Source organism: Pantherophis guttatus, chromosome 3 (assembly GCF_059756535.1).
Source record: "Pantherophis guttatus breed Tessera chromosome 3, ASM5975653v1, whole genome shotgun sequence".
NCBI lineage: Eukaryota > Metazoa > Chordata > Lepidosauria > Squamata > Colubridae > Pantherophis > Pantherophis guttatus.
The window spans coordinates 124,230,995-124,249,153 of NC_142065.1; the positions used below are offsets into that span (position 1 = coordinate 124,230,995).

The 18,159-nt window shown below is 39.4% G+C and overlaps 1 protein-coding gene across 1 annotated transcript; it reads right to left on the minus strand.

Annotated features, from left to right (window-relative positions):
• Window positions 1-4,647: 4,647 nt before the first annotated feature.
• LOC117662377 (cystatin-2) lies at window positions 4,648-12,338 on the minus strand. The gene is made up of 3 exons (XM_034411778.3): window positions 12,030-12,338; window positions 9,548-9,661; window positions 4,648-6,484 (listed from the first exon to the last, which is right to left on the minus strand). The coding sequence occupies exons 1-3, from the start codon at window positions 12,246-12,248 to the stop codon at window positions 6,407-6,409; spliced, it is 411 nt and encodes a 136-aa protein (XP_034267669.1). The 5' UTR covers window positions 12,249-12,338; the 3' UTR covers window positions 4,648-6,406.
• Between the last annotated feature and the right edge of the window lie 5,821 nt (window positions 12,339-18,159).

The following is an 18,159-nucleotide window of genomic DNA, read 5'->3' on the forward strand; positions in this document are numbered from 1 at the left end:
AAGAATACAAGAAAACTGAAGGAATTTGCTGACAATTTGACTGAACTTTTCTGAATTATGTTTGAGAAATTTTGGAGAAGTGCCAGAAGATTGGAAGAGAACAAATATTGTCCCAATCTTTAATAAGCATCTAAAGTGAACACAATACAAATATAACATCATTATTACATAACTGAAAGAGGGAAAAGAATAATCCAAGGAATACAGATCTGCTAGACCCGTGATGGCGAACCTATGGTACACGTGCCAGAGGTGGCATGCAGCGCCCTTTCTGATGGCACACAAATCATCACCCTAGTTCAGCTCTGCTGCGCATGTGTGCGCACCTCCCACTGGGCAGCTGGTCTTCAGGTATCTGCCTTGCATGCGCAAGGGGCGGGGTAAGTGCGGGGGCCTGCATGTGCATGTGTGGGGGCCCCGCACATGCATGTGCAGGGGGCAGGGGACATGCGGGGGCGCACACATGCTCAGGGGGTGGGGGGCGGACATGCAATGCATTTTGGGGGGTTGGGTGCACATGCTTTGGGCACTCGGTCCAGAAAAGATTAGCCATCCCTGTGCTAGACTGATACCAATACCTGATAAAATTCTACAGCAGGATCTGTAGTTAACAAAAGTTAGCTGAAATTATCAAGAAATTAACAGAACAGAATAACAGTGGGAAGGAACCTTGGATGTCTTCTAGTCCAATCCCCTGCTCAAGCAAGAGACCCAGTACCATTTCGGTAAAATGGCTGTCCAATTTCTTCTTTAAAATCTCCAGTTATGAAGCACCCATGGATTCTGAAGGCAGGTTCTGCTGGTTAATTGTTCTCACTGTCAGGATATTTCTCCTTGGTTCTAGATCGATTTCTCCTTGGTTAATTTCCATCCTTTGCTTCTTGTCCTACCTTCAGGTGCTTTGGAGAATAGGTTCCTCTTCCTCTTCCTTGTGGCAAGCCCTTCAAATATTTGAAAACTGCTATCACGTCACCCCTAGTTTTTCTTTTCACTAGACTAGACATACTCAAATTCCTGTAACCATTCTTCATATATTTTAGCCTCCAGCACTGTAATTCTTATAAGCATCAGCAGCATGGGGGTTTGGTGGGGGATGTCAAGGAGCATTTATGCAATACCTCTTGTGAAGGCTTGGGCTTGGCTGGAAATTGATGTAGAGGACTCAGGCATTCTGACCAAAACAAGTATATTTACAATTAGCTAATGATCTCATCTTTCAATTTACATCCCCTTGTAAAGAGGCATCTAAGATCTAAGCCAGATCTGGACACTCTTTGAGGAGTCCGATCTGTGACTCAGTTTCCCAACCTTATGGAGGAAGGCAAGGCTAAAACAAAAATGATTTAGGTTTTTTTGGGGGGGGGGAGTTATTATCCAAAAACTCTCAGATACAATAGTTTGAAAGTGTGCTATTTAAATTAGGCTATTTTTCTGTCAAATTTCAGTGGTGTAATTTCTGAATGAGCTTTCATGAGACCTCAAACTTGTCTTCTCCTAATATAAGCTTATGAACATTAAGAATCATAAGTGCTTGACATGCTGTTTGAAACATATTATTCACATCATAATGGTTCAATAACAGTTGTTAAGTTAACCTACAAAAAGTATTTGACAGTATTTTGACAGTATTCATTATCTAAAGCGGAAACATTGCTCTATTCATTGGAATTGTTGATGTAATAGACAATTGAGTTCTGGGTAATTTATCCTATTAGTCTCTTGGCAGAGCTGGAGAAAATCACATTTTGTTACCTTAAAAAGCTCTGTATTACAAAGATGAAGTGATAGTAGACACGTACGGTTTCTTTGCTATCAGCACTCCTACATTATTTAAATTATTTTGAACTTATATATGGAGACTTTCACTTCAAATCTTCCCATCAATGTTCCAGCTGGTATCTCAGCTACTTAACAAATTCTATCCACAGGAAAAGGAGCATATTAGAAAAGTTACATCAAATAACCATTTGGGTATTGAGCAATGGTTGCCCAAATATGGATTTCCACATTGCACTGACCCATAATTTATTATGATTATTTGTTGATCCACACTAAGCCAAAGTCAAAAAACCCTCCTACCATTTTATGGGTATTAAATTGGACCAAAAGGAATTAAGACTTGGGGTGAATTAAATTCATTGAGGGCTTCATTTTTTACTTAGGGATATCACAACTGGAATGACCTAAGACTAGTTGCTATTTGGTTCCTCAGCGCTCCTCTTTCTGAGGCCATGCAATAATAAAAAGTTAATTCTGCTCTTGTATTAAAGAAAAAGTTATTTGGTGCCATCAAGTGGTCACTTAATATATTTCTATAGTTATTTGTTTTAATTGTTTTATAGGTTAAGCTGAACTCCAACACTGCACAGAATAGAATGAGAACATTCAGGGCAAGTTCAAAATGTGAAAACTTTTTCTACTTTTGATTTGTGATTTGTGATCTACGTTGCCGCAAAAGGCTTTTTTTTAAAAAAAAAAAATCAGTACTTATTCAAGAAAAATGCTTTAGTGGAGGAGGTTAATTAGCTTTTGTTTTTATTGTATAAAATTTAATTTTTGGTTTATCTTGCATGTGTTCTTTTATAAACAATTCAAGGTAGGGAACATACTTAATATACCCCACTTCTCCTATTTTCCCAATAATAATGTGAAATAGGTTGGGCTGAGAGAGTGGAACTGGCCTGAAGTAACTTAGGTGGCTTTCTTGACTTAAGATGGGATAGAAATCCCAGTCTCCTGGTTTGAGCTTATTGGAGTTTTCAGAATGGTGCACAACAGTTTGTCAAGATTTTAAAAATTTTGTAGTTTTTTCAAAGCTGTAACACTGATTTTTACACAATGTAGTATCATTCCCCACAACAAAATTTGTCACATTCTGCTAATTATAATTATAATATAATATAATTATTATAATTATAATTATTTTTAGATCCTAATATACCCACTATTTTTCTGTTATATATGTATGTAACAGTTCTATTATTATATAATTTAGTGTACCTAGCCTTATGGCTGTAATGAATTGATTTGATTTTTGATTTCATCTGAGGCTATGGGAGCTAGGATGAAAAGGCCAGTATTTTCCAAAGGAGTTTTCTTTCATTTAAAAATGAAATTGCAGACATGACAAACACACACTATGCATTTCACAGCAACTGAAGATTAAATCACTAAAAGATTCAATATAAATGATTTGTATTATCGTGGAAGAAAATAGCCTTAAAATAGTTGTACATGAGATGTTGATCTCCAGGCTTAAGAAATGCAATGGGATGGATAGACTGAAGTATTTTATGTTCAACTTGTACTGATGGACATGGATCCCAAGGTAATTCATCATTTTAAAGGTTGTTCTTGCAACTTGCAAAACTCACACATTGCTGATAACAAGCATGATTGTATCTTTTTCACTTTGAATGCTTTATTTTGAATATTCTGTTCTGTAGGCTGTTATTAAGTACTACTAACCCATGACCCATTGGGTCATCATTTCAAAGATATTTTGTTATCTAGAGAGAAAAAGAATGAGCTTGGGTGGATAAAAAAAGCAGTCAAATGGGAGCAACTTCCGATTTCTTTCCTTGTAGGAAGCTGGTAGAGAGCATCAGAACTCTCTCTCTCTCCCTTCCTTCCTTCCTCTCCCTAGTGCAGGTCAGGATTTATTCATGGGAGTGTACAAAAGGTCCTGCATGGGTCAGGAAGGTGCACATGCAGGTTGTGAAGGGCATGCAGGTGGGTGATGTGGGTCAGGAAGAGTATGTGTTTGCTGTGCAGGTTGGGAAAGCATGCAGAAGATGGTGTAGGTCAAGGGTACATGGAGGATATGGGGAGATGTTGCATGGGTTGGGTAGGACATGTGGGGAGGTTGGGTCAAGGAGGGTGTGTGGAGGTCATGTGGAGATGAGATGCCATGTGGGTCAGTGTGCATTGGTGGGCAGCATAGTTCACAAAGGGTGCATGGGGGTTGCAGGGCTGCTTGAGAGGTACCATGACTTAGGAAAGGCACATAGGGGATGCAGCTTGAAAAGAGTACCTAGGAGGGTTTGGGAGTGTGAAAGAGGTGTTATGCAGGTCCAAGATAGTGTGTGGGGACAGCAAGGGTCAGGAAACATCCATGGGGGTGCACAAGAGGTGCACATGGATCAGGGAAGGCATGCAAAGGTGTGATGGCATAGGTTGGGAAGGGTGAATGGAGGTGCCCAAGAAGTGTTGCATGGGTCAGTGTGGGCCAAGAAAGGCACATTATGTTCCTTCCTTCCTTTTCTCCCTCTCTTCCTTCCCATTCCTCCTTTCCTCTTCCCTTCCCTTTCCAGCAGGCAAATAAGTGGCTGATGCAGGGTGGGGAGGTTACAAGGGATTGTGAGACTGGCTGGGAAACAGTCACAGAATGTTGAAAATGAAGATCACACGAACAGAGCAGAAGCCCAGTAGCACAGCAGCACTGAAGCAGCCACAACTTTCCCATATTTTATTCCCCCAGGAGTCATGGGTTCCAGATTTCGGACACATTCTGTAAGTCAATGCATTGGAGATATCTTGGTTCAAAAATTGTTGCCCTATGATGCACAGTTTTGCCCAGTTAAAGGTCACAACAAGAGTTTTAGCAGTACATAAATTGTAGATTCCATCTGAAGGAGGAGTACACCATTGAGAAGAACCAGGCTTTATTTCAACAAATAGAGGAACCCCACACAACAGGAAAGCAAACATTTTTTATAGAAATTGAGGGATACAAAACAGGAAATTCTAGTGATCTGATTGGCTGGCTAGTTTTGGAGAAGCTAGGCAGATCCTTGTCAGTGTATCTGCAATGAGTTTTATTGTGATGCCCTTCTTAGGGCTGCCCATGGAGTGAACTGTGAGCTGGTAGAGAGGCTTCTATTCTTTGGGATTGCAGGGGGGGCTTTGTATGGAACTCAGGGGTGGTCAATTTAGGTCTGATGGGTTTGGGCAGGGAGATGGACTGGGTTTGATCCTAGTCATGTCTAAAAGACAGGGAAGAAAATGATACAATCTCCATTTTGTTTACTAAGATTTATTTTCTCCACTACAGGTCTTACTAAGCGTGGGTCACTGACTTGTAAAAGAGAAGAATGTGTTGTATGTGGAGAAGCGTTTTGCACCTAGCCTCAAAATTGTAGGATTAGTACAGAACTCAGCAGCCAGCTTAGTTTTTGAGAAAACTCAAGAGCGAATCACATGATTCCCAAATTATTTCTGTGAAATATGAAGTGCTATACTTTTCAAATTCTATAGGGCTTGGATCTGGATTACCTAAGAGACTTTACATGATTCCTCTCCCCCAGCCACCCACAACTTTCTTGTTGAAATAATCTGAGGGTAAACCTTCTCTGCAGGCCCACCAGCTCTGAAATGCACTCCCTTCTGAATTGAGAGGATTGAGTTTCTGCCAATTTTTTGAATGCTTTAAAAACATTCACTTTAATCAGACTTTTAATTACTTCAGCAATTCCGATTTGTTGTTTGGATGGTAAACTGCCAAAAGACTCTGTGGCTAGAATAATAAATTTAACGAACAGAAAAACCAGGCAGATTAAAGACAAGGCCAGTAGTATTAGAAGAGTGCAGTATGGTCCACTGAACCAGGAAACAAGAGGGAGATCCAGGTTCAATTCCTCACCCTACCCAGAGGGAGGAGATAAAATAAAAGGAAAATTCCAATCAGGTGTCTTTGAGGTCCTCACCTTTAAGTTTATGACTGAAAGAGGTTTAAATAATTGTTAACTGCGCTGGGGTTAAAAATAGAGCTTCCCTCTTGTTTCCAAACCTCAGGTTTTGTCACCCACCTCACAGAGGGAAATGAGGTGATATATTAGGCAGTGACTGGGTGGAAAGGCAATAGGAGGATTACGAGTGACAAGTGAGAAAGCAAATGCCATGCCAGTAATCTTCTGCTGATTCAAATATAGGTGGACAGCACTTTTTGGTGTGGGGGGGAAGAACCTCAGACCCTTACCCATGAACACCATTTCCATGTAAACATAAAGTGTGCCACCAGATAGTTTCTGCCTTTTAGATCAAGGGTGCTCTATCCTGTGATATACATGGGCAGCACAAGTTTAGAGATCATGTGTTTCCAACAGTTAAGTCTTTGTAATGAATATTAAGAGAATACACATTAAAAATCTTAACATTTGACAAGAAAACCTTTAATGTGATTTTTCTCTGCTACGGCACAACCCATGCTTGCAAAATAAGATGACATGTTTATAAAGTATTCTAAAAGGAAAATTACAGGAAAGTACTTGCTTTACAAACGCAGAAGCGTTGCTGAATTAGCGGCAAAAATTCTCACTTGAAAATGTGACTGGATTGTTACTCATTTTAACTAGAGACATAGGATCAGAATAGTAGAAAGCTGATTTGTAGGAAACCAGGTGTGTTCTTAGGCGCAGGTATTTTTTTCCAGGGAAATGATGTTTCTCCAAGGAATATTGTAAACCTCAAAAGTGCAAGTCATTGTCTGCAAACAGGAGAAAGAAAGAAAAAAAATGAAGTATTTCATATCACATTTCGTAACTGGCAATCATAATTAACTGGCAATATTATAACAATATAATAAAGTAAATCGGACCTCACAGAGCACCTGAATGTATGACTACTCTAAATCAACCTGATTTCAGACAATTTGAGAATTGGAACATAAACCTATGTAGGGGAGGCTTTTCTCCTGCTTTCTACGTTTTCATCTTAAACTTGCAACCACGGTGGTACAGTGGTTAGAATGTGGTTAGAATGCAGTACTGCAGGCTACTTCTGCTGACTGCCGGCTGACTGCAATTTGGCAGTTTGAATCTCACCAGGCTCAAGGTTGACTCAGCCTTCCATCCTTCCGAGGTCGGTAAAATGAGGACCCAGCTTGTTGGGGGCAATATGCTGACTCGGTAAACTGCTTAGAGAGGGCTGTAAAGCACTGTAAAGTAGTATATAAGTCGAAGTGCTATTGCTATTCTCACAATATGATCTTATCCTGATTGCGGCCTATTAAGATGCACATGCTCTTCTTGACTATATGTGTATGTTGAACTTTTATCAACACATCAAAAATTATGGATACGTGGGGGAGTGGAGGGAATTAACTATGGTAATGATCATGCAATACTGAAAAGGTGTCAATCTACAGTTGACTCACAACAGTTGATTATCAAATCATTTCTTGTCAACAATCATTAATACTTCAATACTTTGAATTAATACTTTTTGGCAGATAATCAAGAAAAGCAACATGGTCAAGTTTGAGCTGTTCTATCCCTGACGTATATTTTGAATAACTTTTTCTCATTTTGAAATTTCATATTAAAAGTAGCATTTTTAATTATCTTTATTTTAAAACAGTAATATCTAAAAAGTATCAAATATCCACAGCAAACTGCCACAGAAATGAATGGCCTCCATATATTCTCAGTAGAAAAGATCAATGTGAGGTTGGCCTGCTTAACCTTGCATTAATTCTATTCCAGGTTACCACTCAAGAAAAAAGTCTTTCAGAAATCAATGGAAACCCCATTTCAACAGTCAATGAATAAGCAATTGCCAACCAGGACTAACTGTATAGTCATATCACGGCATCTGATATCTTTTCTAAGGCCTTCATGGCTGCTCTACCAAGTGCTAATCTGCAGTGTATTTTTTGACCACTTATTCCTTTACTGTTGATGGTTGATCCTAAAAGGCAGAAGCTATCTACCATTTCAATATCTTGTCAACTGAAAAGAAAAATTCTATTTAAATTACTCACATCCTCAAAACCTCCCTTAGTTGCAACTGCCTTACTTTAGTAAAGAGGAAATAATAATGTTGTAGCTACTGCATTGCTGAATAAGATCTTGTGACTATTTAAGGAAGGAAAGGGGTTTTTTTAGTGCTTTATTTAGCTATAAACTTCTGAGTAACTAGGCAGCTAATTCAAGCAGTTTTGGCATGGCAACGTTTCTCCCTAACAAAAACACTGAAGTGTTTGTACACTGAACAGAAACCCTGAATACAGAGATCCACAGCTGCCTTTTGCTGTATCTGACTGTTGCTGAAAGAGTCTAGTTTGTCAGAGCAATCACCCAATATTTACAATGCTCCGTAATTGGTTTTTTAAGATGGGATGGAAGAAGGCTACAAGATGAACGTGTGATCTGGAAAACGTTGGTCTGATGCAAAGATTTTCCTTGTGACTCTGGTGAAGTGGGCATTAAAATGTCACTGAAATCTATGTGCAAGTTACTAATGACTAACATAAGCACCACATATTTAATGATTTACATAATGATTGTATAGCTTTTCTCTTATTAAACTATTGAAAACAATTCCTCTTCTACTCTTGAGGATTACCATATCTGAGTTGCCCCCCTGCTTTGCCCCATCTAATGGTCATCAGGATTTCTGCAGGCCAGATACAATATTCCTAGTGAACATCTACCTGGGAAGGAAATCACTTACTGAAGGCATTTTTCTTTAACAGACTTCATATTAAAAACACTTTAGACACTTTGGAAATGTGTGAGGTTTGGCCCCCAATCTCACAGATTTACTGAAGCTAAAACAAACTCATCTGTTAGGAAACTCCCAGCCAGGCAAGAAGGAGGGATCAAGCAGGGAGTTAACCTTGAGTCCAGAAAGAGGCTTAGGACTGATCCCCACTCCAAGTTTCATGAGACTTTTATCTGTTAGTTTCCAAGGGAGGGTGAGCAGCCTGGGGAGATTAATGTCAGGTGCAAGGAACCAGATCCACACGTAAAAGTTGACTACTTTACAATCTTGTGCTCTTTTGTACAAGAATTTCCCCGGACTGCTCACCCTCCCTGGGGAACAAAGAGATAAAGTTCCATGGAACTTGGGGAGAGTATGACTGTGCAATGACTGAAGGCTAACTCCTTGCTTGATCCTTCCTCTTTGCCTGACTGGGAGTTTCCCAATGTCACCTTTTGTATTTTATCCTAGTATTTTTGGGAGTTATGCAGCTCTTGTTTTAGTAAAGGTTTTGTAACAGAAAGTTCTTGGGATATTATCCATGCCCAAGCAGAGAACTGAGTACCTATGTCAAGCAATCACCACATTAGATTTTATAGTGAAGTTACAGAACCCAGAATCACATTATGCAGACTGTCAAGAGCTTTGTTTTTGACATCCCCATTGTGGAACAAAGTAGGTTGGTTATCAGCAAGGCTGTTGATAGAGGAACAAAATCTGGAGTCACACAGAAATGGATTTAACTCTCATCTCAATGATATATTCAAGTATTGCTACACCCACATCTTTTTTATGTGGAGCAGGCCTTCTATTCATTGGAAAATTAACAACAAAGAAGATAGTAATATCCTGGGATACCACTTTCGGTTCTCTATTATGAGGTCTGGCCTTCTTTGCAAACCTCTAAAAGGGGAAGGGAAAGCAAGCTACTTTGTTTTCCTTCCTCCAGTTTAACATATTATTTCTCATATATCATCCCACTTCATATCTCACTTCATATGGAGATCAATCATGTCTAATTCTGCTTAGTCCTTAAAACATTGTCCTCCTTTTTTCTGCCACGTACCTGTGCCAGTTTAGGTGTGTTATGAAATGCACAATTTTCAAGGTCAGATGCTCCCTTACGGCAAACTGTACGTCCAATCTTAACAGTGAAGTAATACTTAATTCCGCTGACAATCTGCAGGATATAAAAAGTTGGAATATCCAACATTATGGCACTTACCCAATACATGTCTGAAAATATTTAGCATTCTGACTGCCCAAGATTATAAAGGATATTAAGTGATAGGTCTTACTACAAGAATGTCAGTGAGTACAGCCATTGCCACCTATGGAAACAAGTATGAGACAAGGGACCTTTTTCTGTCAGATAAAAGTGTTTCCTTTGGGGGTGGTTAAAGGACCCACACCTGGAAAATCTAATTCACCCAAAGGAAGCACCACAATATAGTAGCATTTCTATATAGTAGTGGCCAAAATTGTGGAAACCTTTTGGGAAAAGTGTATTTTCTAAAACTAGCTAATAAAACCACTTTTTTTTTGGAGTAGTACCATAAAATTATATATCAATGGAAAGATAATTTAATCAAGAATGTAATGCGATAACTTTTATGAAGGATTTGCTCTTAGAATAGCAGTTACAGTATAAAGAAGAAAAGTGAAACACATAGAAAAAACAAGATATACAAAAATCACCATAGAAAAAAGGAGATATACAAAAATTATCACGTCAGTTAATACTTAGTGTCAGGACTTGGGTAACCTTTAGTATGAATTACGACCTTACAACATCTTCCCATGGAGTGAACCAAGTCTTTTAGTCCTGCAGCTGTTATAATGTGAAACCAAGATTGAATGATTACTTCTATTAACTGGGTTTTATTGGTGGGTCGCTTCTGACTAACAAGTTTCTTTAGTCGGCTCCATAGATTTTCAGTTGGGTTAAGGTCTGGGCTATTCCCAGACCATTCCAGCAGTGGAATATGATTATCTTGAAACTCCAAAGAAAAGTGGTGTTATTAGCCATCAAACCTCAAAAATACACTCTTTCCAAAAGGTTTCCACAATTTTGGCCACTACTGTACTTTTCTAGATGCTCATCACCTAATCTGTGCTGAAACTGACTGATTGTTGGATCTTAATTCAAGACAGCAGTTACAGCAAGCTTAGGAATTGGGCAGCTCTCTCCTCCAACACACCACCATCATTCTCCACCCCCAACATTTGTCACTCGCAGCTGCTCAATCCTGCTTAATGGTAGAACCAGCTCTAACTGGATGTAATTGATGAGAGTTTCATGTCTACTGATCCAACTGCTCAAACAGTACAAGAGTGAAATACCCTATAAATATAGTGAACTGCTGTTCTCCAAAGGGATAAATGTAAAACAATGCCCGAGAATCTTGATGGACCTACAAAAGAGTGTGAGTTTGAAACAGATGAAGTTCTCCCAAAAGCTTCTTTGATGCTGGAATGCATCTGATAATAGATGTGCCACACTAGAAAGCGTGAATGAAAGCAGTTTGGGTGCTGCTTCAACCAGGTATAAAGCTGGTGGCATTGCATTAGATAGATATTTTGCTAGATTGCATGGCTCAATTCTTTCATTTCGCATCCTAGGCAAGTAAGGGAGAAGAATATGTTACTGCTAGCAAAATTATATAGGAAGGTGGAGCGGGGAGCAAATAAAGAACTGAAGTTGGTGATCTTGGTGATAATGTTGACAGAATTAAAGTATTAAGAAAAAGGATCTAACTTCATTGTTTGTAGGGGGAGGGGTATACATATATACACAAAAATATCTACTACTTCCTTTTGATACCAGCTAATTATTAATGGACATGGCAATCAGGTAGCTGTCAAACTGTAAGATTTATCAAAATCAGCAGGCCAAGTGACAAAATGTGCTAGTTTTGATTAAGAAAGTGTATGAAACACATACAATGTCCTGAGAATTGAATATATCATATGCCATAAAGCTAGAAGAATAAGAGCATTTGTAACTCTTACTTACTCCTGTGCAAGTTTTTCTTTCCAGTTTAAATTTTTCAAAAGAACTACCAATTGGATTATGCCCAAGGACCGCAAACAAACATATCTAATCTCTGGGCTGGGAATTGCAGAAGTGATGGAAAGGAAAAGGGAGGCGCTCTTTGACCCAATTAAAGCAAGGACATTCTAGTCAACAACAGCCCACATTCTCACTGACTTGCCTGCTCCCTTCCCCCAATTACTGTGACGAACCTGAGTTTGTCCTGGTCATGTCTGCAATTAACTCTCCAGTCGCTTCCATATCTACCAAAGGGAAGGAGGAATGATCATCTGATCATTGGCGTTGAAATGCTAAATTGCAGAATGAGCGGTGGGAGGCGGACTACAACCCACCCACTTAAAAAATGAGGATGCCCCTCTCATTAACAGCGTACAGGTATCGATCTCTAATTTCACGGGTCTCTGAAGGCCGCGCCCGGGAAACCTATTACTGTAAATTAGCCCCTCCGGCGCTGCCACCCCAAGAGTCGCACCTTCGCCTATTATTCGCTTACCTGTTTTTGGACTTCGACCACTTCGGATACGCGACTGTTATACATATCATTGCTGCCTCTGTTGTATTCGTTCATGGCAAATTCAAGGGCCGTACGGACGTCCGCTTCCTCCGGGGAAGCATTCTCCCGTCCCCCGAGGAGCCTGGTCCCGAGCGCCTGCTTGCAGATACAACTGAGCAAGAGTACGCTACACACCAAAAGCCCTCGCAACAGGGCCATCTTTCCTCCGTCTCCTGGTCTATTTGCAGCCTGCCGCCCTGCGTTGTTTTTTTTTTCATAGGAGCCACCCCTAGACGGAAAGGAGGTGGAGTCTCGTCCCCAGCCAATCGATGCTCTTTCCTCTGGAAGGCACCGCCTCTCAGCTCGGATTTTGTTTTTGTTTTTCCAAAATAGGAAGCGGTGGGCTTACTTTCTTATCAGAAAAAAAAATATGATTCATTCATCTTGTGATATTTCCAGCTTTCTGTTCCCTTAACCATTATTTGCAGTTTCAAAACTGCTCCCCTCCCCCTTCCGATAAACCATGAAACCAAAGATTCAGGCTCACGGACCTCTTTTAAACGCTCCCGTGGGATTTGCATTTGACCTCCCTCCTCCAATCTATAGCAGAGCAATAAAGAGAGATGAGGAATGGCAGGAGTCTGTTTCTGAGGGAAGGAGAGACAACGTAGCCGGATCAGTCAGTTAAATAGCCATCCACTAACCAGATGGTAAACTCTCTTTTTACCACCCTGTAATCCCAGCAAAGAAGTAAAACCCCAAACACAGATGCATCCAGGCTTTCATGTGAATACAGTAGTTGTCCCAAAGGTGCTTTTTCAAGAGGCAACTGGACTTTCTTGTATTCAGTTGCCTCCTGAAAACGGCACCTTTGGGACAACCATGACCTGGATGACTGAGAATCTCTACAGACTTTAATACAGTAGTTGCCATTTTTTTCTTACCAGAACCAGATCTCAAAATAACAGAATGATGTTGAGGATGTTATCCATTCATTCGTGTCCAACTTTTGGAGATTCTATAGGCCAGTTCTCTCCACATCTTCCAATCTTGCAACTTTAAATAATAGAATACAGCAGTTTAAGTGCTAAAACCTTTCTACCACGATCTATAATTTACAGTGAATGGCTATAGGAGCTGCAAATAAGTGAATGATTTATTAGCATTGAATTAATTAAAAGAAGACATTCAGAAGTATTTCTAAAAGATACCAGTAAAAGAAGCTGACCCCAAAATACTACCAGATGTCACCCCCACAGCAAGCTTCTACATGCTAGAGTGAAGGGCTGCTCTTTATGATTCAGCCCATACTTTTACAGATTTAATTCCCAGATAGAGTTGGTAACAAATTCTGCCACAAAATTTGAAAAGCTGCTGCCCTCAGTGCATATGAAGAGAATTAAATTGATCAGTCGGATTCAGCATAAAGCAGATTTTTGTGTCTCTTTGGTTATGTATGAGGCTTTCTCCAATACCCAGATTCAAAAAAATTTGGGGGTTTGTCTAATTTTTTCCCAGTCTTATAATTACATGGCATAACCATTGTGACCATAGCTTCCTTACTGTGTGAGTTGGCTCAGTGAGCCATTTTTCCCTATTTTACTTTAATTCTGCATTTTTTATAAAAAACAATAGCTTTGAGGAAGCTCACTGTTTCAAGTTCTGTTCTGACGTGGGGTGTTTTTTCTGCAGATGGTTACACAAAAAACATGCTGTTTCCTATGCAAATTAACACTAATTAACACATTAACAGTTTTCAAAAAAGAATTCTTTTTTTCCTATAAATTGAGGTGAAGGAAGTTTTTACCATGCTACAAATACCACAATTTTACCATTAAGGCCCTTCAATATTTTCTCAGAATGGTATCATTTTTTAAAATTCCATCTACAGGTGAAGCTCGAAAAATTAGAATATCGTGCAAAAGTTCATTTATTTCAGTAATGCAACTTAAAAGGTGAAACTAATATATGAGATAGACTCATTACATGCAAAGCGAGATAGTTCAAGCCTTGATTTGTCATAATTTTGGTGATTATGGCTTACAGCGCATGAAAACCCCAAATTCACAATCTCAGAAAATTAGAATATTACATGAAATCAATAAAACAAGGATTGTACCAGTGGTGGGTTCCTCCCGGTTCGGCCCGGTTCCGCCGAGCCGGTAACGGTGACGATATGACGTCACCGAACTGGTTCTTGCCCCCCCCGCCCCCCCACCCCCACTTTATTCTTATCTTTTATTTGGCCCCATCCCCAATTTATTGCTGCCTCTTGAGTCCCAGCTGATGGGCTATAAGGAAAAACTGTTTAAACTCTTGTAGGGGCTTCAAAGGGGCACTCTACAGCTGATCAGTGGTAAAAGGCAGTTTGGTGGTAGACCGGTGCCTCCAAAAACAAATAAGTAGACTGGTGCCTGCAAAAATAAATGGGTAGACCAGTGCCTGCAAAAATAAATGGGTAGACTGGTACAGCTTTGCAAGCAGTTAAAAGCCTGGTAGACCAGTACCTGTGCTAAATCCTAAAGAATTGTCACATGACCATCAAGCCACGCCCACAAAATAATCCATGCCCACAGAACCGGTAATGAAATTTTTAGAACCCACCCCTGGATTGTACATAGAACAATATCGGACCTCTGAAAAGTATAATCATGCATATGTACTCAGTATTTGCTTTGGGCCCCTTTTGCATCAATTACTGCCTCAATGCGGCGTGGCATGGATGCTATCAGCCTGTGGCACTGCTGACGTGTTATGGAAGACCAGGATGCTTCAATAGCGGCCTTCAGTTCTTCTGCATTGTTCGGTCTCATGTCTCTCATCTTTCTCTTGGCAATGTCCCATAGATTCTCTATGGGGTTCAGGTTAGGCGAATTTGCTGGCCAATCAAGCACAGTAATCCCATGGTCATTGAACCAGGTTTTGGTACTTTTGGCAGTGTGGGCAGGTGCCAAGTCCTGCTGGAAAATGAAGTCAGCATCCCCATAAAGCTTGTCTGCGGAAGGAAGCATGAAATCTCTTGGTAGATGGCTGCGTTGACCCTGGACTTAATCAAGCACAGTGGACCAACACCAGCAAATGACATGGCTCCCCAAATCAACAGACTGTGGAAACTTCACACTGGACTTCAAGCACTTTGGGAACTTCCAACTTTTTTTGCAATTACCCTTTGAGGCTTTCCCTCCTTATGGAGGGTGTCAATGATAGTTTTCTGCACAACTGTCAGGTTAGCAATCTTTCCCATGATTGTGATTCCTACTGAACCAGACAGAGAGACCATTTAAAGGCTCAGGAACCCTTTGCAGGTGTTATGGCTTAATTAGCTGATTAGAGTGGGACACTTTGAGCCTAGAATATTGAATCTTTTCACAATATTTTAATTTTCTGAGATTGTGAATTTGGGATTTTCATGAGCTATAAGCCATAATCATCAAAATTATGACAAATCAAGGCTTGAACTATCTCGCTTTGCATGTAATGAGTCTATCTCATATATTAGTTTCACCTTTTAAGTTGCATTACTGAAATAAATGAATTTTTGCACGATATTCTAATTTTTTGAGTTTCACCTGTATGCTTGGACTTTGGCAACAGCAAAAAGCCAGTCTGAACTGCAGGTCACTTTTTTGCATTCCTAATTTCAAGAAATCAAACATTCAGAATCTTAAAACTTATGGTCCCCATAATGGTATTGTATTTAATGAAACTTCCTGCAGATGAGTGGAATAATTTGCAGTACCATGGAAAACTTGATTTTGAAATCTCAAGACTCATTTATTTCATAATTTAACAGAATCAAGAATGTAAGATTAATTCCTGTTTAATATTGTGCATGCAATATTGCTCCTTCCTTAAAAGTATACAAAATGAATACATTGTCTATAATGCAAAGCAGAAGCATGCAAACTTCACTCATTCAGAAAGTTTAAAGTTCCTGTACACTATATAAAAAATGGAATACCCAAACCTTACCCAAACATCACTGGACAGCAACTCATACAAATTTGCTAACAATCCAAACCTTATTGCCCAAGGATTTTTAAAGAAAGAAATTAAAGTTTATTGGACTCCAAAATTGTAGAGCATATGACTACTTTGCTCTTAAGAAAAAAAATTCTTAAATCTTATTAGATCAAGCCATAATCATTAAACAATCTGCAGATTATTTCACCCTGCAATGACAGGCTGTTTAACCAACTGCACACTTTAAGTACATGAATAGTTGCAGCAGTAGTGCTCAGAAGTTCACAACAGGAATTTAAGGGGCGGGAGGAAACCCCATCACACAAACTTATAGGTGGCTTTGTAAAACTTTTCTGAGAATGAGGACCATGATCAAAAAGGCCCTTTGGTAAGACATATTTCATAAAGTATAAACCTTCTATATATAGACCAAGTCTTCCAATTATTTGTGCGTAGGTAACTTATGAAATTTTTGGAGAGGATGAGTCCTAAATGCAAAGTAACATGTTGCTGAAAGACAGCACTAAATATGTAATTTCATCTTAGAAGAACATCACCATTTCCTCTAGTAGAAAACTCAGCTAGGGGATGCTGAGAGTTACTCTGAATAAACTGGGGAAAGCTTCTGCAGTAACCATGCAGTCCTGAAAACAAATCCATCTATTTTAATAAGTCATAATGCATTCACATTTTTGCATGTCTCAAAGCACTTCTTCCCAAATGAATCCAAAATTCTGCACAAATTGCCCAATATTATTCATTTTATTCCTGTACTCTTTTTATGACTAGAATCTATAATGTATAAATGCACATATTCACAACATGTCCAGTAGATTAAGTTTTGTGTGGAGGTGGCTGGCTGGCTGGTGATGGAAAAATATATCAAGGATACAACTAGCATAAGTAAAGTACATGTATATTCAGTTAAGTATGTCACATACAGGCAAAGATTTTACAGGTAATTCTTGACTAATTGTTTAGTGACCATTTGAAGTTACAACAGCACTGAAAAAAGTGACTTACAATCAGTCCTTGCACTTACGACCATCAATGTCCCTGTGGTCATGTGACTATGGTTTGGGCACTTGGAAACTGGTATGCATTTATCGGCTGCAGCATGCTGGAATCTCATAATTACCATTTGCGACCTTTCCAGCTGGCTTCTGATAAGTAGTCTATGGGGAAAGCTGGATTCAACTAATGACCATGGCAAAAATGGTCATAAAATTGGTCATGGTCATGTGATGACTCACTTAATGACTGTATCGCTTAGCAATGGAAATTCCAGTCATAATTATAATTGTAAAGTTGGACTACCAGTACTGCACAACTGCTATAAAGGATACTATTCTTTTGCAATTAAGAGTAGTGACTCAATAGTGGGGGAGAAGACACAACTATCTATGGCACGGGTGTCAAACTTGATATCGTCACGTGACATGACATATCGCAACATATCACTTTTTTGCCTTTGCGGAGCTGGGGTGGGCGTGGCCTGTGCAGGACGCTTCTGGCCTGTGGGCCGCCAGTTTGACACCCCTGATCTATGGAATAGAGAATAGAACCATGTATTCTTAAAGATCGGCCTTTTTATCTGGAACACCTAAGATAATACGTTAGGAACTTGTATCAGGTAGTAATTCTCTGCTGCAGGTATCTCATATTTTCAATAATACTAAATTATAAATTATGATTATGAATTTATAAAGCACTCAAATTTTTTTAAAAAACCTCTTGTTCCTATTCAAAGTTAGAAATCTCTTATAACGGCTTCCCCCAATCCACTGTGTTCTACATCTGTTACTTCAATTCACAGAATTTCTAATCTGCTCTTTTTCAGATGAGTTAAAATTTATAAAAGTGAAAGGCGGCTATAGTTTAAACCCATGTTTAAAAGCAGACTGAGAGAAATCTAACATAATTAGGGCTAAATAACAAAGATAAGTGACAAATCTCTCCCCCTCCATCTGAGAATCCAAGCTACCGCTATTAATTTAGATTCAAACTTATCATTCTGTCAGGTAGCAATGAAGTTGTGAATCTGACAACAAAATTAAATGGACTGAAGAATGGGCTACTGTACTCCAAAGCAGCACTTGCCAGTGCTCTGCTTTTCTGAATCTACTTAACTGCTCTGATTACTGCAGCATTACAACAATGCTAGGAC